This window comes from Triturus cristatus, chromosome 10 (genome assembly GCF_964204655.1).
Source record: "Triturus cristatus chromosome 10, aTriCri1.1, whole genome shotgun sequence".
NCBI lineage: Eukaryota > Metazoa > Chordata > Amphibia > Caudata > Salamandridae > Triturus > Triturus cristatus.
In genome coordinates, this window is record NC_140593.1 from 325,859,737 (window position 1) to 325,884,182 (window position 24,446).

General features: G+C 43.5%; 1 protein-coding gene across 1 annotated transcript in view; it reads left to right on the forward strand.

Moving 5' to 3' along the window:
• The window catches only part of LOC146789395 (macrophage mannose receptor 1-like), a 742,402-nt gene that overhangs the window by 454,566 nt on the left and 263,390 nt on the right, over positions 1-24,446 (forward strand). The window contains exon 19 of the mRNA XM_085631522.1: positions 20,738-20,838. Within this exon, the coding sequence (XP_085487648.1) occupies positions 20,738-20,838 (101 nt within the window). The remainder of the gene's footprint in view (positions 1-20,737; positions 20,839-24,446) is intronic.

The window sequence follows — 24,446 nt, forward strand, 5'->3', positions numbered from 1 at the left end:
GACTTTGTGCTACTTTCAAATCAACTTGTAAAAGGCTTGAGATAGAGCTTGCCTGCTTGCCTCCTGCTGAAGTCTCAGGGACAACAGACTTCACCAACCAGCTCCACAAGAGTTCTTTTGAAGTGTCTACTTTTGTGCTGGGCCTTCTGAGGGCCTGCGTTTCACAAGGAGCTGGAAGCGCGTCTCATGAAGAGGAAGTGTGTCGCTGCAGCAGCCGCTGTCTTTGCATCACTGCATCGCAGAAGCGCCTCGCATCACCGGAGAAGAGTGTCGTCGTCGCATCACCAGAGAAGCGTGTCGCAGGGCCTGTTGCGGCTCAGAAGAATCGTTGAGTCACCGCACAGCTGTCGGGCGTGCATGCATTGTGTCACATCAAGAAGAAGACGCCATCTTTGTTTCATTGCACTGGATCTTCATCGCATCACGGTGTTGCGGGTCACACTGCCACGGAAGCGCAGTAAGAAACTGACGCATCACCTCCCCATGCCACGAAGAACCGACGCATCCCCTACGCATCAGTAGGGACCCGACGCATCACCGTTCTTGCGTGTAAGGAACCGACGCATCACCTTCCCTGCAACCAAAGGTACATTGAATTCAAAGTGTCGCATTTACCCTCTCAATAGAACCAAGCTATTTCTACCATTTTAAGTACAGTATTGTGAATTTTTGTCATTTTTGGTCAGGTGATAAGTCTATATAAAGAATACTTATTTTTTTATATAAAACCTGTGTGGTGTCCATCTGTAGGTTTGTCACTGGATTACTGTATGTGTTCACAAATTCTTTACACACTGCCTCTGAGATAAGCCTGTCTGCTCGCGCCAAGCTACCAAGGGTGTGAGCAGGGGTTATTTTCGGAGTGTACCCCCTTACCCTGACTAGATGCAAGGGCACCTATTTGGTCAAAGGTACCTACCTCTGCCAACTAGAGACCCCCAAATCCAAATTGCCATACCTCAAGGACCGCGCGGTTTAACATTATATCCTTGCTGTCAAGAGAGCTGTTTATTTCTATAAACTATTTACCTGTCTGCACACACTGTAAGAAGAACAATTTAGTTTTCTTGTCTTTAAAACACGAGAACCATGTGTTCTGCACTTTAATTATTAATTAAGTTAATTTTACACTGGGCAAAGTTTACCCCAAAGTATAGCGTGAAAGACCAGCCATAGCCCCTCACCAATAAAGGCCATACGGTTGTAATACAATTACCACGCCTTCCTTCACCACACATGTCTTTACATTTCACAACGCATACCACTACCACACATTTACATTCATTCACATTACAAACATCTTCACCATGCATTCCACAACCACACATAGTTTTACCATGCTCACTGCCCCTGAAAAAATCTGTTAAGAGTGTAACACTGCCACCTACTGTTGAAAATGTATACATTAACTCTTAATACATTTTTTTATTCCATTTGTCATTTACACATTTGTTAGTAATTGAACATGTTTTATTGTTGGGGGGAGACCCCCCCAGCCCCTTTTTTTAATTATCTTCAAATGCGTGGTTTTGTCTTGTGATGTAAAGACTTGCATGCCAACAGTCTTTACAATCTAAAAAATGCCATGGAAAATGTACTACGAAGTAAAAACTTTGGAGTAAAGGCTCTTTCCCGACCATACTTCCTTTTGTAGGTCAAAAGCTGCATTTACAAATGACAATAATTACATGAGGGACAGCTTCCACTCTGCCTACCTATTCCAAATCTCTTATGGATGCATTGATTTGCTTGGTCCTCAATTTGAGTGATTCTTCCCGCATTGCAAACATACACTAACAGGGTCATCTCCTCAGATTGCTGTATTTGGGAGGGGAGAGGGAGCGACGGTTTGCATATATGAACAACCAAAGTAAATAAGCAGGAGGGAGGGCGAGGCAGCTGCAGCCCAAGGAAAGGGAGCAACCTTTAGCAGCTGTTTAGAACAAGTCTCAAACAAGCAAGGTTGGGGCACGGCACATAAAGTGGTTGTGCACCTTTCTGTTCTGAACATGGTGCCCAAAGTAACCAAAACAGAAACACGGTTCCCAAAGTAAATAAAAAGCAAGTCCTAAACAAGCCTGATGGGGGTGTGGCAAATAAAGTAGCTGCGCACCTTCTTAACATGGTGCCCAAAGAAACCAAAACACAATCACAGCTCCCAAAGTAAATAAAAAACAAGAGAGCATGGCAGCCATGAAGAAAGATCAAGCATGGCAAATGAATCAGCTGCAAACCTTTCATCAAGCTGGCACACTAAGTAAACATAACAAAACACAGACACTTAACACAAGCAGAGGAAGGCCAACAAAAAAAAGAGCACCCCAAAAGTATCCTAAATAACCTGAAGAGTAAGAGCACATGTAACAGGAGCAGTCCTCATGGGAGGATACAAAAGACCAAAATGAGGGACCACTAAGCGTATTCTGCAAACAAAAGCTGGCATTCACAAAGGACAGTAAGAAGTACCAATGAAAAATATGGGGGTGCTTTTAGTCCATATTTTATATACAGCATGTTTCAAAGAGACAGCACGCATGCGCTGCGTAGGCGAGACCTAAAAACGCATCTTGTGTGCCTGAAAGCAAATCCGTTTTCTTTCGGTAATGGTATTCCTAGGATATAGGGAGAAGAAATGATTTCCATGGGTCGGAATAATAGCTAGAAAAGTGTGTGCTCGAAAAGCTACAACAAGATGGGTATATAATCCATTATAACAGAATCACAAGATACACACACCTAAAACTGCCAAAGGGCATTACCCTATTTAGGACAAAATCCCTCACTCACCACGAAGGTGACATGCTTCATCATGGGGATTCTCCTCTCCAAGGATAACCTAGTTCCTTGGAGGGCTACAACCCTCTCAACTAGAGAGAGGAGCTCAGGGATGTTTTGAATACCAACTAGGATATCCTAAATCCTCAAGTGTAAGACAAAAGTATGAGTGAGGGCGCAGCGCAAAAGAAAATATAAGTGAAAAAGTGTTGAGTAAAACTGGATAAGGGTTGTACAGTTGAGCATTTATTCATGTACACCCTTTGCCAGGATTAAAACCAGAGCACCAGCGGTATGGATTTAGAACCGCTCCGGTGAGAGTGAACAAGGTGGTCAACATGTTTCAGCCATAATGCCCATGCATGGGTCAGGCTTTCATCAGGACCTCAAACAGGTGCTGCTGCAAACAATGTGATAACAAGTGCAACAAAAAAGGATACTAGGTATAATTCAGCAGTGTAACAACTCACTCCTCAGTACATCATTTGAAAGAAAGAGGAGTGTACCTAAAATACAAAGGAAACTAATTAAACCAAGAAAATGCTGATACATAAAAAACGGTGTAAACAAGTGACTCTATAAATAGAAAATATAGTAAATCTCTTACCCGCATATGCTGGGTATTCAATCCCACCTCAGCCTGGCAGCCGCTCAGGAAGTGGGCACCGCTCTATAAGGGAACGGTGTAAATAGTAATTAACATCATATATCCTACCTATGGCTATGGGTGAAATCTCACTCCTATAGAGAGTCATGGAGGCATATCTAAAACACTAAATTACAGAACTAAGGAGGCGCAGGGAACTCGTGAATGCAGAAAAGTCTCATTAATATCAGTAATATGACCACGCGTGATGTTCAGAATAAAAAACATAATTACTGTTAAAGCCCAGATAATCAAATATACCTTCTTGTGTCAAAATATTCGGTGCATAAGATGTACTGAGGAGTGAGTTGTTACACTGCTGAATTATACCTAGTATCCTTTTTTGTTGCACTTGTTATCACATTGTTCGCAGCAGCACCTGTTTGAGGTCCTGATGAAAGCCTAACCAACGCATGGGCATTATTGAAATTGAAATTGAAAGACTCTTATATAGCGTATGGCTACTTGAAAGCATCCCAGCGCTCAAAAAAGGTAACCCAGGGATAATGGAAAGACCATTAGCTAGTCTGAAGAAGACTCTATTTTCTCGGAAAGAGCCATGTTTTTAATTTCTGCCGAAACACAAGTAGACTGGGCTCTTGGCGAAAAACCAGAGGAAGAGAATTCCACAGTTTGGATGCATTTAGTGAAAAGAGACGGCCACCAGAACGGGATCTATTGATCCGAGGGACCACTGCCAAGTTCCAATCATTGGAGCGAAGATTTAGAGAAGACTTGTAGGGCGTTACCAAGTTTTCTAAAATGGGGGGGCTTTTCCCATGGAAGATTTTATGTGCCATACACAATGATTTAAAAAGGACCCGCTCTTTCACTGGAAGTAAGTGAAGGGTTTTTAATGCGGGTCTAGCTGATGTACGATGGCTAATGCCCATTAGAAGCCTTGCCGCCGAATTCTGGACGACTTGAAGTCGTTTAGTCGTGGAGGCCGGGGCTCCTAAATAGATGAAATTCCCATAGTCTATCCTAGATAAAATCAAAGATTGTATTAAGATTTTTTTAGCCTTTTCCGGCAATTGTGGGAGAAGTTTTCGCATGGATTTCAGAAGCCCAAAGCAGATAGCAGCAGTTTTTCTAGCCTGAGTTCTAAACGTTAGTTCAGCATCAAGCCAAAACTCAAGGCTTTTGATTTCCGGTTTAGGGATGGGGCCCGGGCCCATACAAGAAGGCCAGAAAGTCGCATTATCAAATCTAGCCTGTCGTCCCAACAACAGCAACTCTGTCTTTCCACCGTTCAGTCTGAGGTGGGACTGATCCATCCAGCTTGCAACAGCTTCTAAACAGTTTCACAACATCAGCGGGGAATGTGCAGTCTGATTCAGGGAAAACACCAGCTGGGTATCGTCAGCGTAACTCACCAACTGGACCCCAAAAGGAGCCACTATCTCCGCCAAGGGAGCCATATACACATTGAACAGTGTGGGGCTAAGGGAAGACCCCTGCGGCACCCCACACTGCAATGGAACCAGGCAGGAACAATGATCATCCTCAAAGACCCTAAAGAATCTGTCCCCAAGGAAGGATTCCAGCCACTTGAGAGCCTTACCCGTGATTCCCATGTTACTGAGACGGGAGATAAGAATATGATGGTTAACCGTGTCAAAGGCGGCGCTGAGGTCCAGGAGGATAATGGCCGTGCTGCCACCAGCGTCCAGAATCCTCCTGGCCTCCTCCACCACCCTCAACAAGGCCGTTTCCGTTCCCTGTCCTTTCCTAAACCCAGTTTGCGATGGATGAAGCAGATTATTTAGTTCCAAAGAGGAGGCTAATTGTATATTGACAAATTTCTCGGTCAATTTACTGATCCCCGGTAACAGGGAGATGGGGCAGTAGTTGGAAATGTCCCCTGGATCCAAACTGGGTTTCTTCAACAAGGCCCTGACCATCGCTATCTTCCACTCTCCATTGAAGCATTAACCACGTTCACAATCGATTTGCTAATAGTAGGCAAAGCTGCGTTTAAAATATTTATCGGGGCAGGATCGAGCGGGGAGCCACTCTTTATAGCATTCAACAAGGGGGGCAGAAGATCCTCCCTAAGAGGAGAGAAAGAGGAGAGCCTAGGATGTTCCAATTGATCCTGGGTGAAAGATGAAAATTGAAGGTCAATTGGAGATATTGGGGGAAGTGTATCGATGATCTTTTGACTTTTAGTGCTGAAGAAAATCGCCAGTTCTTCACATCGACTACCTGCTTCATCCGAAGCAGGCGGCGGGTCAGGAACTTTCATCAAAGACTTTACTATTCTAAATATCTCCCTGGGGGCATTAGCGGAGGACTCAATTTTACTAGCGAAAAAAACAGATTTAGTGGTGATCAGAGCAGTCCTATATTTCTTTAGAGCCGCTCTGTATCTCCTTTTCTTTTCACCACTAAACTCTTTCCTCCATTGCCTCTCTTCCCTTTTACACTCTTGTTTAAGAGCTCTTAACTCCCGATTAAACCAAGGATGTTTGGTGAGGCCTTTCTTAAGTGTTGTCATTTTTTTTGGCACCAGGCTATCCAAGGACCGTTCTATCCACTGGTTAAAATCCTTATTGGCTCTATCCGCGTCCGAGTGGACTGAGGGTTCAGTGTTCTTCAGAATGTTTACCCATTTAGAGAGCTCAAGCTTGGACCAATGCCTAGCCAGCCCTCTATGAGGAATTGGAGTTGGATTAGGCCGAAGCACCTTCCAACTAAAAGGAACTACCATATGGTCTGACCAGGGAACCGTGACAGGAACATCAATGGTAAGGCCGGGAATGTTACAGAAAATGGGGTCCAGGAGGTTGCCCTTCGAATGAGTGGGGTGTTGTACCTTTTGGCTTAGGTCATAACTCCCCAGATCTATTATAACTTCTGAGGCAGCAGAATCCGACGATTTATTAAAATGGAGATTAAGATCCCCCAGCACCATGAAATTAGAAACAGTAGTGGCTACATCCATTACTGTTTCGACCAAATTTTCCTGAAATTGCCCCAAAGGACCCGGAGGGCGATAAATCAGAAAACCTGAAAAAGAGGTAGCTGGAGAGATTGAAATGGCAAAATGTAGACTTTCACTATCCGAAATTGAGAGCTCGAATAGGCGACACGCTATATGATCCTTATAAATAATGGCGACCCCTCCCCCCGCCTTTACGGCTCTGTCCTTATGCTGAATCAAATACCCAGAGGGCAACAACTGGACGATATCAGGGTCTGAAGTAGGTCCCAACCAAGTTTCCGTAAGAAACAATATATCCAGAGTCTTGTCATGAAGTAGAAGGGAAATTTCGACAGCATGCTTTGGCAATGAGCAGCAATTCACTAATGCCATTTTCAAGTCCACTTCAAGTGGGCTTCTAATCTTATCACTCTCTGTAGCACCAAAGGCACAATAATTACACGTAGATTGGCCACAGGCTAAGTCTAACGAATGGTAACAGACCGAGGGTAAGACACCCTTTAATGATAATAGACACTGACGTGAATTGACAAGAGGCAACATGTTTACTGGGACAGAGGGTCCAAGTCCTAAGCCCAACCGTGCGCGAACGGGCGCAAACGGGCTTACCTCTGGCGCACCTCCGGCGCACATACGGCGCTCCCGCTGCGCTCGACCGCTGCGCGTATCCATGAATTGTTTAAGTAGGCTTCAGTCCTGGCCTCCGGAGCGCTAGAGCGCTGACTAAAATTGCGCTCAAAAACGGAACTTCCTTCCCCCCAAGATGGCGGCAATGTCGGACTCTACCGGCCAAGGACCCGCTCTAAAAGCGGTGAGTACAACGATTATAGTGCAAGAATGTGCAATTAGGGAGACAGCTCAAGCAAACAATGCCACAAGTTAAAAACAGGGCAAAATACTAATGAAGTCCAACACAAATAAGAAAACGAGGGAATGAGTTTAAAATACACCACAGCAAAAGCTATGCAATAGCAGCGCGCACAGGTAACAAACAGCGCTTCCAGCACCCGGGGGTACCTTGTTCAGGCTGACCCACCTGTACTTGAGATTTAAGTAGGCTGCAGTCCTGGCCGCCGGAGCGCTAGAGCGCTGACTAAAAGGGCGATCAAAAACGGAACTTCCTTCCCCCCAAGATGGCGGAAATGTCGGACTCTACCGGCCAAGGACCCGCTCTAAAAGCGGTGAGTACAACGATTATAGTGCAAGAATGCGCAATTGGGGAGACAGCTCAAGCACACAATGCCACAAGTTAAAAACAGGGCAAAATACTAATGAAGTCCAACACAAATAAGAAAACGAGGGAATGAGTTTAAAATACACCACAGCAAAAGCTATGCAATAGCAGCGCGCACAGGTAACAAACAGCGCTTCCAGCACCCGGGGGTACCTTGCTCAGCTGAAACATGTTGACCACCTTGTTCACTGTCACCGGAGCAGTTCTAAATCCATACCGCTGGTGCTCTGGTTTTAATCCTGGCAAAGGGTGTACATGAATAAATGCTCAACTGTACAACCCTTATCCAGTTTTACTCAACACTTTTTCACTTATATTTTCTTTTGCGCTGCGCCCTCACTCATACTTTGGTCTTACACTTGAGGATTTAGGATATCCTAGTTGGTATTCAAAACATCCCTGAGCTCCTCTCTCTAGTTGAGAGGGTTGTAGCCCTCCAAGGAACTAGGTTATCCTTAGAGAGGAGAATCCCCATGATGAAGCATGTCACCTTCGTGGTGAGTGAGGGATTTTGTCCTAAAAAGGGAAATGCTCTTTGACAGTTTTAGGTGTGTTTCTTGTGATTCTGTTATAATGGATTATATACCCATCTTGTTGTAGCTTTTTGAGCACACACTTTTCTAGCTATTATTCATACCCATGGATTTCGTACTGTTTTTTGGAGTTATGATTGGGGAATAAATCCATTGTGGTCTTTAAAATTCCCTAAGACCCCCGCATTTTCAATCTTGTTTTGTTTGGTAGAAGAAATGATTTGCCTGGAACCACACAATAATACCACTTTAAAAAAAAAACAATCTGTCTCAGTTCTAATATATATGGTTCATCACAAAACTTCCCTCCTATTGTGTATTTGTTTGTGTTTAACTGCCCAGTAGTTTCTATTCTGGCATTTTTCCTGCCAGGATTTTGGGCTTGTATTATCACCTGTTCGTAGGATTCATCTGTTTTTTCTTTCCTGTGATGGAATGTTAGACTAGCCATATATAATGAGTAGTATTTTTGTATGTACTACATGAATGTAATACAGTTTGATACTCTTTCAAGTTGTCAAACTCTTGACTATTTACATTTAAGCATTTTTCACACCTTGCTACATCAGGAGTGTTTTCTGTGATTAGTACCCACCTCATATTGTAATTTTAACATTAGTACATGTACAGGGTGGGTTGGTGCACTTTGGCAATCACCACTGCTGCAGTCTGTAATAGTAGAACCGCAGAATGTTGAGTGTATGCTGAGACTCAAACCTGTTTCGCAATTCCAAAGTCTGCCTCTCTGGCTATTAGGCCTCAGCTTCTTCCCAAATGCTGATTCAGTAGGAATCTACTTTCTTCATTATGTAAATTGACTGCATTGACTCCGTATTTGCCCTTGCATTGCTGGCGAAATGAGTGGAAACATATTAGTCAAACTCTAAACATGTGAATTACAGCACTAACTAAGACATGAGAAGTAATGAACATTGCACCGTTACATTGATGTTGCATGTTTAGTGGGATTAAAATGCAAAACAAGTAATGTGGGACAGGAGAGGGCAAGCAACAATGCGACAGTAGGGGGCAGTGATTATCAAGTAGACAAACAGAGGGAGTGGAACAGGACAGCCAACGGTGAGTAGTGAGTGGTAGACGAAGCCGCTGTCTCTGTTTTTGCCTAATTTGACAAAATGAAATCAGAATCCCCCCTGAGCCATTTGGAGAGACCGGCAAAATTAAACCAGCTGCGGTTGCTGACAGATGAAAAACAAAGAAATGAGAGGGACTAGGAAGCCTGCCAATGGTAAGTAATAAATGGGCTCAAAGCCCTTTTTTAGTTAAAAAAAAAAGAAATATAGATCTTGGTGACAGCGCTGGCACTATCTCAAACGGGACCTAAAAAAGTATGCAACTGATCCTGAGATCAGTGAGAGAGGGAACAGTGAGTATGGGAGGAGGGTCAGACATGTTGTTAAAAAGAAAAAAAATATTCTATAACTAATTTGTTGTCCTTTCACATAAAAAAATCATGCAAGTAAGATATATCTGGGAAATGCTTTGTTCTGCTAGGAAAGCTTAGTTAGTTAATGCAATCACTTCAGACTTCTGTGTGCGTAGCAGGAGAGTCAGTGATTTGAAATGCCCTGGGGAATAGAGACATTTATTTGTAATGCTATGAGGTTACAGTCTTTGACAGAAAGCACTGAATGTAGTCATGAGTTTAAACATTTTTCTGGGCTCAGTATAAAATAGTCTGCCACCAGTGCTTAATTTAGGATGGTGGTCGCAGGTAAAGCCCTACAGTACTCATTTTTGGGATCGGAGCATATTTTTCCACATCAGTCTTTGACCTAGAGCCGGCAAGAGAAAAAACACACAAAGAGGACATAAGATGAACGAGAAAGACAGAACAATTGTGACAAAAGGGAGTCTGCAGGGATGAAAAAGAACCCATTAGAGCGAGCTAAAGGGACAGGTATTATCTGGTGGTGGAATACAGAGGGGTGAAGGGAATCAGGGCTAAGTTGCATTGGTATTCAGCACCTGACCTTCGATAGCACCAGTCAGGGGCTTCTGAACAAAATAATGGGTCCTTGCACTTTTTCTCATACAACTTGAGCACTAGCTGCCACAGTTTATAAATTGTATTTCACATATTGTATAGGAGTAAGATAGTCTGCCAGATAATGTGCAAAAAGATTCAGTATTTAAATGCATACAATGTATCCAAAGGTTACATGATCAAAGTGGGTGGCGATAGCAGAGAAGAGTGATGAAAGGGGAGGATGAGGGTGATGGCAGAGGGCTGAGGAGTGAGTGCGATGATGTCCAGAATGAGATGATGACGGACGAGCATGAGGGTGATGACAGAGAAGGGGGAGGATTATTGAAGAGGAATGGGAGGGCAGGTTCATTGCCGCATGGGAGGTGGTGACATAACAGTGATGGCAAAGGAAGGTTATAATGTGAGGGTGGTGGAAGTGGATGAAAATATCAGAGAAGGGTGATGGCAGGGCAGTATAATGACAAGAGAGAGTGAGGTTTTGGGGGCTTTGAACTATGATAGACCGGGAAATATTAGTAAAATAAAAAGCACAAAATTGGTGAAAAAATGCAACTTCATGCCACAAAAACTCAATTTTGATGCCACAAAATCCTGGGGGGCCAGTATATTTAAATCTATGTGTTCTAACAACAGCTGTCCCAGGCCCTTAAAGTGATACTGCAATGTAAGCCATTTTGTGTATGTTAAGACTGTAGAAGAGCTTGCTTTTTCCACATTTCCCCATGCACTGGTAATAAAGCAGACTTGAGGGCCCAGCACATTCATATTTGCCACACACCTCAAGGTAAAAAAAATGTCTTCCATGGAAAGATTGGAGACAGTCATAGGTTGTGTACACTATCTGTCACCACCCACTAGCATTTCATTTGTATCTGCCTCATCATTAACAATACAAAGGCAAGACTTTCTTTGTAAATCTATAAATACATTTTGAAGCAAAGGTTGATAGCCCTGCAGAAGCTTGGAGGTTAGCATAAAACCTGTTTTGAGCCTACTCACTGCCATTGTGACAGTATTGTGTCACTCCATTGCTTTCCTTGAGAAAACACACAAATGCGAACCTTGGTGAGCAGTTCATAAGGCCATAGACATTGTAGGCATGACTGACAAGCATGCTACTCACTCACATTTCCCTTGTTTGATCCTCTCAAACCACCATTCCCAAGGGGGAATGCTCTAGTTTGCCATGGTTTTGTTAAACATTATTTTTGGGGGAGCTGCCAAATTCTCACCACACAAGAACATATCCAAGTGGTGGCAAATGAATTGTCAGTGGGGGCACCAAATATGGATGAGATCTCATCCAACCAATTTCCATAAAATGTTGGAGATTACATCTAAGGACTGTGAGAAAAGTGGTGTTATGTTAATTCTAGCATATTTATAAGTGTACCACCAACATTTCTCCGCTGTTCAGTCCTTTCGGTGTCTTGGTTTGTATATCTATCATGTATCTAGATTCAAACCTGCAGAGTTTCAACATTCTGTCCTTTAGCATCTGGGAGTTCATGGTCTATACAAAAGAACCTTAACAGATTTCTATTGCTTCCATGGTAGGATTCGAAGTGTCTTTCTACCAGGCATGTTATGTAATTGTTGGTTATGGCTCTTAGATGTTCTAGAATGCATACTTTCGTTGGGTGTTTGGTGCTGCTAATAAATTTTTACTGGCAGGGGCACACACAAGAGTAAACTACGAATATTGTATTACAGTTCATAAATTTCATCATTTTCTTTGGTTGAGTAAGTCCTGGAATTTCAAAGGTCAAAATGTTTTTGCTATTGGCACACACTTTGCATTTTCCACATGGAAAATAGCCCTTAAGTACTTTGAAGCCTGACTCTGGATTTGCTTCTGAGAGGTGGCTCTGTACCTGCTGATCTTTTATGGATCATGCTTTCCTTAAAGTGATTAATGGAGATTCTTGGAGGTCTGCCCTATAACCGAGTCTGATTTAAGGACCTGCCAGTTCTTCCGTAGTATCCATCTAAAGGAATTGGCATCACTCGAAAAGTTAGTGATCATCCTAAAATTGTTGTGAGTGTCTTTTTTCTTTGTGTTGTCTTTGAGAAGATCTAGTCTAGATTTTTCCTAGACCGTTTTCATGGTTTGATCAAGAATTTCTTTTTGATAGCCTCTGAATTCAAATCTCTTCATGCTTTCCCTTGCTGCGATCCGAAAATCTCATTGTTCGGAGCTGTTCCTCTTTATGTGCAACAGCTCACCTTAGGGAATGCTGTTCTTTAATTTACTCAGGTGGCTACATTGAGCATGTAACAGAGAGTTCCTTGCTGTGGGCTTTCTGAAGAGGGCTGTGCATATCATATTTTCAAAGGCAAACACTTGCATTTCTTGACAATTCACTGACACTGAAATCATCTCTCCTGAAAACCTGAGCTTGATCTCATTTTTGTTAAGTGCTGTTATGTAGTCAGTGGCTGATTGTTGCGACCCTCTCCATATTATAACTGGGTCATCTATATATCTGTTCCAGCTGACTATGTTATTGACTAATTCGTCATGGGTATCTGACCAGGCCCCCTGCTTCTCCCACCAGCCCGCAAACAAGTTTGTGTATATGGGGGCGAAGCAGGTACCCATGGCCGTTCCCTGTGTCTGTTTGTAGTTGGTCCTAAAATTCAGTCAGCATGACATTGAGTTCCATGTACTTCAGCGAGAGTTAAGAAATATCTGACGCCTTCGAGTCCATCTTTGTGTAATATACTAGTGTGTGTACAGGCTGGTAATGTCTAGCACAATCATCAGAAAGTCTGGTTCCCATGTTATACCTTCTATGTGTCTCACAAAGTCGTTGGTGTCTGTTATATAGGAGTTGAGTTGAGTTACAAATTTAAAAAGAAAATGGTCTATATATATGGACATGTGTTCTGGTAGGCTGAGAGATAATTGGGCATCCAGGGGATCAGTGTAATTTTCATGAATTTTGGGCAAATGATAAAAAAACTATTTTGACCTTTAATTAGATTAAATTGATGGAGTTCAAGTCAAATTTGCTACAGAATGAAAAGTCTACATTTTCCAGATAAAAGATGTGCTATAAAACAAAATTATTAAATCTACTTTTGAGGGGGTGTGAAAAGATAGAGAAGCCTTCTTTTGCCATTAGAAAAAAAGCTACAACATTACAACTGGTTACTTTTGAAGTATTTTAGGGTGGTTGGTTTTCCTGAAAACCAACTGGGGCACAAAATCAAAGAAGTATTTTAGGAACTGCAACCACCACAGGCTACATTCATGTTTTAAAATGAAAAGTTATGTCAAATAAAACATGGCAAAATAGCAGACATATATATAAATATATGTTAATACAATTATTACCTAAACTTAAAAAAAGTCTCTTAACCAAAGTGTCAGACCCGAAATATATCAGGGTGGTTGGCTTTCCTGAAAACTTACTGGGGCACAACATCAAAGAAGTCTTTTAGGAAATATACTACAATAAAGTAGACTTCCCTAAACCAAAAAGATTCTTTGTTCAGTTAGGAACTGCAACCACCACAGGATCCATTCATACTGTAAAATGAAAAGTTATGTCAAAATTAAAAATGTCCGCATAACAAATATATATATAAATATATGTTTATACAATGATTCTCCCAACTTACAAAAGTCTTTTAACCAAAGTGTCGGATCCTAAATGAAGATGATGGGCACAGCAGTCTTTTTAACTATTTACTCAGAGTAAAATATACCTCTGATATTGAGGAACTGAGGGGCTGAATCTGATGTGGTTTGGAAGTCCTCCTAATGGCATTTGCTTCGTCCGAATCAGATCAGTAACGTGTCTTTCTGACTGAACTGGAAAGCTTTCCGACTGACCAATTATGATGCGAGTTAGGCATTAGGAATATCCTAATCTGAACCCGATGGCATTGGGATTGACCAAGCCGTACGGAGCAGACTCTTACGTCTCTACGGGTAGCGTTTCCCAACAACCGATTACGATGCTGGATTCAGACAGCCTTTCCGAATCGTGCAGTCCGACTCAAATCAGCAGTCACAACCAGACTTTGGGGGCCCATACCAGGTCCCATGCACCCCAAGCCTTCCCAATCAGGCCTGTGGGGGTACCCATGGGTCCCCCCTTACCAGCCATGCACAGTGTGGCAGGCACCAGGGTGTGTCCACCACAGGGTGCCCGATTTTCCCAAGCCACCCCTTTCTTCAATTGGAGGCTATGCATTCGGTTGGAACATAGGCTCCCATTGAAGTCAATGGAACTCCAACTGAATCGTATCTGGAAGCATCCGGATGCATCGTAATCGGGCGGTTGGACTCTCCTGATCCCAGTCGGTTGGCAACCATTCCCAAACCGATTCAGTCTGAATGATTTCCGAACCACATAGGAATCGGCCCCAAAGATGTTATTACATCCAACAAGAAAGGTATGGACTTTAGGTGTTCTGCTGAAACTCTCCTCTCTCTGAAGCAAAGCCCTGACCTCGCCCAGGATGGGCCAGTAGGACTTTGCTATACTACATTCATGCTGATGCAGCTGCTGATTCCTCTTGCCCTCTTGAAAGTTACTACAAGATTCAATATCACAATGGACTTTCTGATTCAGTCTTTGGTACACCAAGTGTATTTGCCTTAGTAATTTGGAAATCCAAAAGTTTGGCAAAGTTTCAAAGCCCTAACCCCAAAATGTTCATTTTTTTCAAGAAACAATTGTCTATCTGTCAGACAAAACTGAAATTGTAGTTGCCGCAGTGGCAATGCTGGTTGAATACCTGATGTAGGTTGGTCCTGACAGGGCTCTAGAGCTCTTGTGGTTTTTGCCTGAAAAAGTCCCAAAACAGAAATGGAATTTGCCATTTTTTTCAGAGATGTTGAAGACGTTTAGGGGATGAATCTAAAATTCAATGTGATGCCATGAAACTGGAGGTCAGGTACTTTTCCCTGTAGGCCCCCATGGCTCTGAAGCTATGGAGCAAAAGTTTCCAAACTTTTTCCTTGTGCCAAAGCAGCCACAAATGTACAATTCTAAGCCCCAGTGGGCCATGCAGGGAGGGTGGGTGACACCTCAAGACTCTCTGGGTGCCAAGCAGAGGCCACCAGCAAAGTCCAGTAAAAGTTCCATTTTCCACTGGTTTGCTGTGAATTATAGGGAAAAGACCTCTTGTAGCTTTTCTGTGTCCCGGTATTCAACTATGCATTAAATTCACAAGCAGGGAGGAACACAATTGCTTATATTGTCACAGGAGGCTCAGAAACTATGCCGTGGGCTGTAAAGGGTAATGTTGATCTCTAAACTGAACACATTCAAGAAATGTACAAGAATGTGGTGGGCTGTCTGAGTAGGCAGTACTCTGACACTCACACATTGGAAATGGACAGAAAACAATTACATCTAGCATTCTGGGGATGGGGTGCTCCCCAGTGGGTCATGTTTCCAACGGACCAAAACTCCAAATGTTACAAGTTTGCAAGCAGATGGTACTTCCCAGTATTAAGGGGAGAGCCTTTCACAGTGAACTAGGCCAGAAACTTTCTTTATACACTGCCACATATTCCTATAGGTCTAAGAGAGCCCTGCAAGGTGATAATGGTTGGCCAGCATGGCAGCATAAGCATTGGTATTTGAAGTTGTGCAACATGTCAATCCAAAGTCCAATACAGTTCATACCAGACATGTTACTGCTTTCAATGATCAAGAGACAAATGCTTCACCACAACCCTCAATTGCTTCAGTTGACAGTCTGGCTCATCAAGTCTTAGAGTTTGGACACTGGAACATCCCCAAAGATTGCAGACAGATTCTTAAGCAGCAAAAGTAGCATTCACTATCAAAGCATGCAATATAAATGGAAATAGTTTCTTTTATTGGCAAGAAAAGAAAATCTGAAACTTTATAATTTGTTGCTGTGCGAGTTTCTGCCTAAACTCAAGAAATTAGCTAATTAAGGCCTCAGACTTCAATTAAAGAACACCTTGCAAAAACCTCAAGATTCCAGAGAACACTTGACAAGATGCTCTATTCTAAGAAAGTCTCATGGAGGATTTGATTATGTTTATTTGGGTCCTCTCCTCCGAAATCTAAAATGTTACAAGTTCATAGAATTTATTTTCAATATCTTTCATGGAAAACTGGGTGCTTACAAGCAAAACATCGGCTAGATGAAGTGAGATACAGGTTGTGTGTTGTAGTAACCATACTTGCTTTACTGGTTCCATATACAAGCAAGTAAAAATGTGGCAGTGGGCAGGAGTGCTTAGAAGCCTCTTTTTATAAGGTAAGCCTCAGTCCTTGATGTCACTTGATCAGTGACACACTGCACAAGCTAGAACATCTGGCAGGTGGAAGCCTCTGTCAGGGGAAGGGCTGTGGATCTTGTCAGCTGATTGGCTGACGTTCAGGTCATGCATACAGATGTGGACGGGCTATATGTGTTCTATAGATATTCTAGTTATAGGGAGTGTAATGGTACACTGGCATGATAACAGTACTGGAGCATGGCAGTTATAGGTGAGTAGGTCTTTCTTACCTTCATCATATACAGCTGCACACAGAGGTGTTAAGTCTGAGCCAAATCTGCTTAACAATCTTTCCAGCTTTTGGGTAAGTAGCAGGGCAGGTTCCAAAGTCCTAGTAGTGTAATTACTCCACTACTATTCAACCTCCAGTCTGATGTATTTCATGCTTATGAGTGTGCTCGGGTGGCATTGATGTAGTACAATAATTTTTAGGATGTCAACTAAAAGCTTGGTGCTGTGTGGTCCACAAGTGCTGAGTGCTGTTGTATGTCTTTTTTGTTGTCAGAGGGGTTGCTACATAGGGTGGTTGGGCTAGGGTTCTGATTGGCTACTTGGGCTAGGGTTTCCTATTGGACTTGGGAATTAGGGCTAATGCTTTGATTGGCTGTTAGGGCTAGAGCTGTGATTGGTTAATAGGTTCAGGTCTCTCATTGGCACTAGGGTTTAGGGTTAGGGTTCTGATTGTTTAGGGCAAGGGTTCCATTGGCAAATAGGGCAATTTTAATCATAGGGCTCAGGCCATCTCAGCCCAGGTGTTGAGGCTAATGGTGGAGAGGACAAGGGCAGTTTCCTGTTTTAGCTGGGTGGGGAGGATAAGGGCAGTTGACTGTTTGGGCCTGTTCGGGTTAGGCCAAGGGCCAGAGATGATGCACAATTTCACTTATGAGCTACCACCTTAAGCCCTCCACATCCACCAACATCCAAACACAAAATCAGCTACTGCATTCTACTCAGGCACCACAAACAAACCTCATACAGATTTCAATGTGTTTTGAACTACTACACAACCATTACAAAACCCCACAAACCACACTTACACACAATTCCACCCCAACTACAACACTATGACACCTGCATTCTCACACAAAAACCCAACTATGTCCTATACAACTAACACATTCACACATCACCAACACAACACAAAGCCACATTATACATAACTTTAATGCATCCAGACACGCACTCCCTGTTCAAACAAAACACCAGCTCTAGCCTCTACTTGCTCCTAACAGATCCCCTTTTATCATGGCAAAACCTATACTCAGCCTTCCAACACCTATCTTCTCTTTTTACCAATTACACAAAACCATACAATCCTTACTCGTCACTCCACCACATGCATTATCTATTCCAGTGATCACATTTAACACAAACACTCATAACTCTTGTCCTTCCCCTCTTACACACCACATACTCTTCTCCAAAACACATCACCGCTTCTCTACCATTCAAATACCACTCACCAGCAGTACTGAACATACAAATCTTTCACAGAAAATCACTACATCAATATGTCCTCTCACTACTCCACAAAAAAGAAAATACACAAATCTCAATATATTATATTCCTTAAATATATTAAACTATACTATTTAATCATGTATCTATATATTATTTTAGTCCTATTGTACATGAAAAAATGACATTTGCTCTCAAAAGCTTAACTTTGTCCTACCATTACTTGACACCAATGAATTTATCCTCTATCTTCAATCTCTCTCATCCCAAACCCTTTCTACTCCTATGATTGCCAAAATAACCCTTCCTAGAATCCTCCTTCCTCTACGCCTTCTGGCTCACCCCAAACATCAGTTTACTACTGTGATTTCCCAAACAACGCTACTAAATTCTCCCTCATGTTATCTCTCCTTCCTCCCTAATCCCTTTCTACAGGCTCTTCCCTCCTCCATCTCTCCTTTATTGATCCCAGATCTCAACTTACTATCATGATCTCCCAATTAACACTTCTGGTTTCCTTCTCTCTTCTATCCCTCCGTTACTTTATTCAATCCAACTAACAGAATCACATTTCCTATGCTCAAATAACTCATACCTCCCTATACTAACACTATACTCATATTTCCATATACTAATCCACCACTAATCCTTTTGAGTTCTGGACTTTGATGCCTCGTCAGGGGTAGTAAGCGCTATATAAATACAATTACAATTTAGCAGGGTAATGAATTCTGGGAGTTGTGTTCTGAGTCACTCCAGTTGCTCCAATTAAATTAACACACCTGAAAGCAATTGTTTGTATAATAAAAGACTAGGACTGAAGCATTGTTTCTTTGGTGACATTAATTAGTCTGTATGTATTTACAGTATGAGAGACTCTGCTATCCATGGTGGCTGACACATATACATTGGGAGTTGGTGCACTGTACTTTGAAATATATCCATGTATGTGGGCTATGTTATTGTTTTTATTTGATATGCCCCTGGAGGGAAGTGCCACTCCTAAATCAAATCACTCAAGGTTCCTCGACTTCAGCGTTAGATTGAATCTCATTCTTGTGCTACTAGGGTCTTGTGTGGCAGGTTACCATGTCACATTAATTGTATGATATTTAGGACACATTGCAATTTTGGACAAGGGGACAGATTGCTCCCTTCCTAAGTATAAATTATAACTGCTCTTTCCGGTACGTATGATGAAGTTCATATTCCTCAATTTAGAATGTGCTCATAGAACATAAATATATGTGCCAAAGGCAATATTTGAATGCAGTTAATGTGTACAGTTAGGTGTCGATTCCGATCCTGTAAAACCCAGGTACGAATCGTCGTACGGAGCGTTTACTCCGTACGACTCATACCCGGGAAAACACCTTACAAACCAGCAAGAACGATTCTTACAGAAAACCATTTCCGTACGAATCGTAAAAAACACCGTGCGACAAAAATGTACATACAAGTCTGATCTGGGACAGCGCGTACGCGACATTCGCACGGAGTCAGGCTGCTTTTCACGTACCAGCAAGTACGATTCGTACCGACAGCACTCCGGACGGCAATATTTTTACGGGACCCAAAAAGTGCCGGAAAAGCTAAGTACGCCGTGATGCGTGAGGAAAAGGGGGCCCGGTACGCGCCGTACCCCCATCCCTACACGTCCACGCAGTACCCCCAGTATGTACGCGCCATACCCCCAGCCCCCCGTATGTATGCGCCGTACCCCCAGCACATACCCCCAGCCCCCGTATGTACGCGCCGTACCCCCAGCCCCCCGTGTGTACGCGCCATACCCCCAGCACATACCCCCAGCCCCCCATATGTACGCGCCGTACCCCCAGCCCCCTGTATGTACTGGCCGTACCCCCAGCTGGGGGTACGTCGCGTACATGCGGGGGGCTGGGGGTACAGCGCGTACATATGGGGGCTGGTGGTACGTCACGTACATACGGGGGGCTGGGGGTACGGTGCGTACATACGGGGGGCTGGGGGTATGTCGCGTACATACGGGGGGTGTTCGGCGCGTATGGGGCACATGTTTAGACGTGTACATGAGTGCTATTGCGTTCGCTCCATACGGTGTTTTTACCATACGGTTGTACATTCGGACTGACGGGACGGATCGTACTTGCGCGGTCGGACTTCATTTTTACGAATTGTACGTAAAAATGTACGGGGACGTGTCGGGGACTTTTTCCGATCCGAGGACGTGTCGGGGAATTTTCCCAATGCAATTTGTATGTAGTTTTTCACATACAAATCGTACTTGCCAGTTTGTACGGGACTTGTACGATTCGTACGTAAAAAATACGGATACGATTCGTACAGGGAATATTTTTAACGGATCAGAATCGGCCCCAAAATGTAATAAAAATATATGGTTTACAATTATTAATACTGTAAATAGCTACAAGCTAATATTGTGATAAATGTGGTAATTGTGCCTTTGCAGTTAAAGTATTTTGTATTGAATATTCAGAATCAGAAAAAACTTTATAATAATTGACACCGATTGCAAGGGCCTTCTTAACCACTATGGTGTGCTGATGCAAAGCAGAGTCATGGAAAATTGGCAGGAAATTGTGGGAAGCTTATTCAGACACTGCATAGCCTGCTTCTGGTCCATCAGAAGAACGTCTTTATATGCTTTCTATCACATTTCAGGAGCAGGGATGCACACTCTTTTTGATGAAGCCACATGCCTGGTTTTTTGAGTCAATCAGTTTAGCGATTTTAAACTGCATGCACCGGCGTCTATCAAGTACAATGTTTCACTTGACGTGTCATAATGTAAATGTTATAGGATGTATCTTTCAAAAGAGACAGAGTGCCCTTATTGAAGAGATCTTTATTTTTAAGGTGGATGAATGGCAGTCCGGTGACCTACCAAGCATGGGCTGAGCGGGAGCCTAACTTTGCCAATAATGATGAAAACTGTGTGGTTATGTACAGAGAATTCGGTAAGTAAAACATCGTTGGATGTTATAATTTGGTAGTTTAGTTCCGTATGGTATGAGTAGATGTACCGATCTGATTCACAAATTTTGGGGTGTGATCCTGCTGTCCAGTATTTTCTAGAGTAAAATCTGCCTGAGAATCAGGCAAAAATGTTTATTTTCCATACTAAATGTGCGGTCATGGAAATGTCACCACACTGGGATACATTTCAACACCATAAATTAAGTTTACAATTCCAAAATGTGAGACATTCTGATTGTGGAACTTAAGTTATGATATATGTAAACTACTTGCTTTTTTATCTTACAAAATATTTTTATTGTGATAATAACGATAAGGTTTAACATTATAAACAGAATATCACAAATACATTTTACAAAATATTCAAGCAGTTTGATTATGATATATATTGTTCATTTAAAAGCAATTCGTCCCACCAGAATATTTCTTGTTTTCAGATCAGTATTTAAGATTAACATTGAAAAGAGAATCGATTAGAAATGATATATGTAAACATTGAAGAACAAATGAGGGCACCCGGTGGATGAAATTGTTGAGAGGGCACAATATGCATTAAATAAACATACTATATGATAAGTTTAGCTACAACTCGGCAAAATAGAGCCAAACATCATCAATCATCCTAGTATTCTATTATGTTCTGGAAGAACCCTTCACCAAGCAAGCACATGAAGAAAGATTCTCCTTTCATCTGCCCATGAAGGGTTTGCTATTTAACAACCAATCAATCAAAAGGCGTTATTTGATTATATATAATAATCATAAACATAGAGCAAAATGTACAAAAACACGTAGGTTGATTAAAAAAGCATAGACTGGCGACTTTTTAGAACTGATTTCAGAAAAGAACCCACTCCAAAACGAGCATCATACCCCTGAGGCTTCTGTAAAAAAAAATACAGATCTCGCCTACGTTGAGTAAAATTGTATTGTATCAGCAGAGTGTTGAATAATCGTTTAGAGTAAGCCGTATAAAGTTTACAAAAAAAGAGAAAGTACAGAATTGTTTATCAGAATGGCTGTTCAGGGGCATGTGCTAATAATACTGCTGTCATACTGTCCCAAAGGGAAACATATCTGTGAGCGAACTTACCCAGTCCTAAATCGAGTTTAAAGAGCTCTTTCCCAATGCCCTCCGAACTTCAGCAGGTAAGGCTGGATATTAAAGGTAGTTTGCACCATAACATATTGCCTAAAGGTGGATTTCATCAAATCCTCACTTTCCCTATCCATGAGCCCTTTTTCCCATAAACAATTGTTTTACCCTTACTCGGTCGAGTTTGCAAATTCTGGATTGGTTTCACGAAATAAGGATCTGCTCAAACTGCTCAACGCATCCATAACATATGAAAACCATGGCATGTATAAGCCTTTATCGCAAGTTTGTTACACTTAGCTGCAAAAAAGTTTGTGATTTGAAGCTGTTAGAACCGGGGACTCTGGTTGGCTGGGGTGTGTATCCTAGTCCAAGTAGGGACCGCCGCTTCCGACAGGGCAGCTTGGCGCAGAGCAGGAAGGCGTAACTTAAGAGGCAAGGTGTAAAGTATTTGTGCAACACACCCCCATCAGTGACACAGTAACAAAACTCACAAAAGGACACTACACCAGTACTTATACAAATATAGATATCTTTATCTAAAAATTATGCAAGATCTAACAATAGCAGGAATCCAATGTACACAATTAAACGTTTCCAATGAAATGTCTCTTGGGGACACTGTCACAGAAATGCGCTTGTGGGCTCATTGATTCCTCAGTCACTCCTAGTGGGTTAGAACCAGTCTCTAATATTGGCACAGACTGTCTTTCAGAGGACAGACCTTGAAGGCAACCAGTTCCTCAAATGCAATAAATGTAGACACTGTTCCCAGTCTTTGTAAGGTTGCCACACTTGGGCAAAACAGAACTTTACATTTAGACCAAGCAGTTCCTTACACGATGTTTCCCCCGCTCGTGTGGATAGACGTTTGTCCTAGGTGACCTTAAACACCCAGCGGCAGAGTAATTAGGCCCCCGCTGGTCCGATGTGCACAGTTACCCGCAGCCGGCTGGCAAGAATGCAGTTCTCCGGCGAGGTAGCTTTCTAAAAAGGGGCCAAATTGCAAGGGGCTTAGGTTTTTGAAAACAAGGCGTTGCGTGGGGCTGAATACAGAGATCCCCGGCAGACTCTTTCAATACTACCGCCCGCCCACAAGGTCTCCAGTCCTGTAATTCAATTATACCGTTGTCCCCAGCCCGCCCCGAGGCAGCGCTCCACACAGCAGTGTAGCGCTGACTCTTACCTGGGGGCGAAAGCGAGGCTGGCATCCGCCGGGGGCTTCTCTTGATTTCGGCACACCTGCCCTGTGATGAAGCTCCACAGGGCCCTCCCGGGAATGCACGCAGCTCTCCCCCTCGGTTCCTTTGGCTGCGATGATGCGTCCCAGTTGCTAGGCAACCCTCCGGCGCCTCCACCAATCCCAGCGCGGTTCCCATGACGTCACGGGGTTTCCCTCACCGCGCTACTTGGGGCTCCCGGGCCGGCTGCAGGGATTCTTGGGCCACAGTTACCTCGGTTGCAGTGTGGATGGGGCCCGGGCCCGCAGCGGTGATCTGGGGCACAAACAGCGTTTCGCCTCACAGCGCTTTACTGCCACAGGGCTTCCGCAGTTGCAGCACTCCGCAGCACAGTCAGGTCACGGGCGGTGATTACTGCAGGTGAAGGGTGTTTCCCGTGCACCCGCGCCGGCGATGATCTTGGCATACAGCACTTTCCTGCCACAGCGCTACCCAACACCTTCAAGCCCCGGGCGGCGGCGATGATTTTGCTAACCTGTGCTTTGCCTCACAGTGTTGCCCAGACACACACAGGTGCAGAACACGCGCCCTCCGCGCTGCAGCTGATCCATGGGGTGAATCTGGTCCACACAGCAGAGACAGGAGTGGGGTTAAGCGCAATGGGGTGCGCACAGCATGCATACACCGCCTTGATAGTTTAGAGTGTTCTTTTGGGCCCCAGAAACCAGGAAACCAGTCAATCTTCTTAGTAGAGACAGTCTGGAGATGTCTTGGTGTTATTTCCAGTTCTCCCTAGCAGGGCAGGATCAGCAGGCAGTAGGGCAGCTCAGCAAGCAGGAGCAGCAGTTTCTGGGAGCAGTCAGCCTCCTCACAAGTGGCAATCCTCCTGGTGCAGCAGTCCTCACTCCAGCAGAGATTGCTCCTAGTCCAGCAGTGTAACAGGGATGTGAGGCCAGGACCCTCCCTTATATACCCTACAGTCTAGTTACTAGAAGGGGGTAGAAGTCTCTGGAAGGGTCTGGGGGCAGGGGCTGCTGGAAGAGTCCAGGGAGTTCTGGGATGTTCCCTGCCTTCTCTGACCTGACTGTCACAGTGACGAAAGACAGGGCCGTTAAGGCTACAGTGGGCAGCCGGTCACAGCCCATTCCAGGGGAGAAGGTGTAAATCACCACCCCCACCTCCCAACCCAGGCAGGCTATCAGTATGCAGAGGGGAGGGGGAGTCTACAGTGCCCAGACAAAGGGTAGGCAGGAAAAGGTCCACTTTCTAAAAGTGGGATTTCTAAAGTAGTAGTGCCCAAACCCCATATATC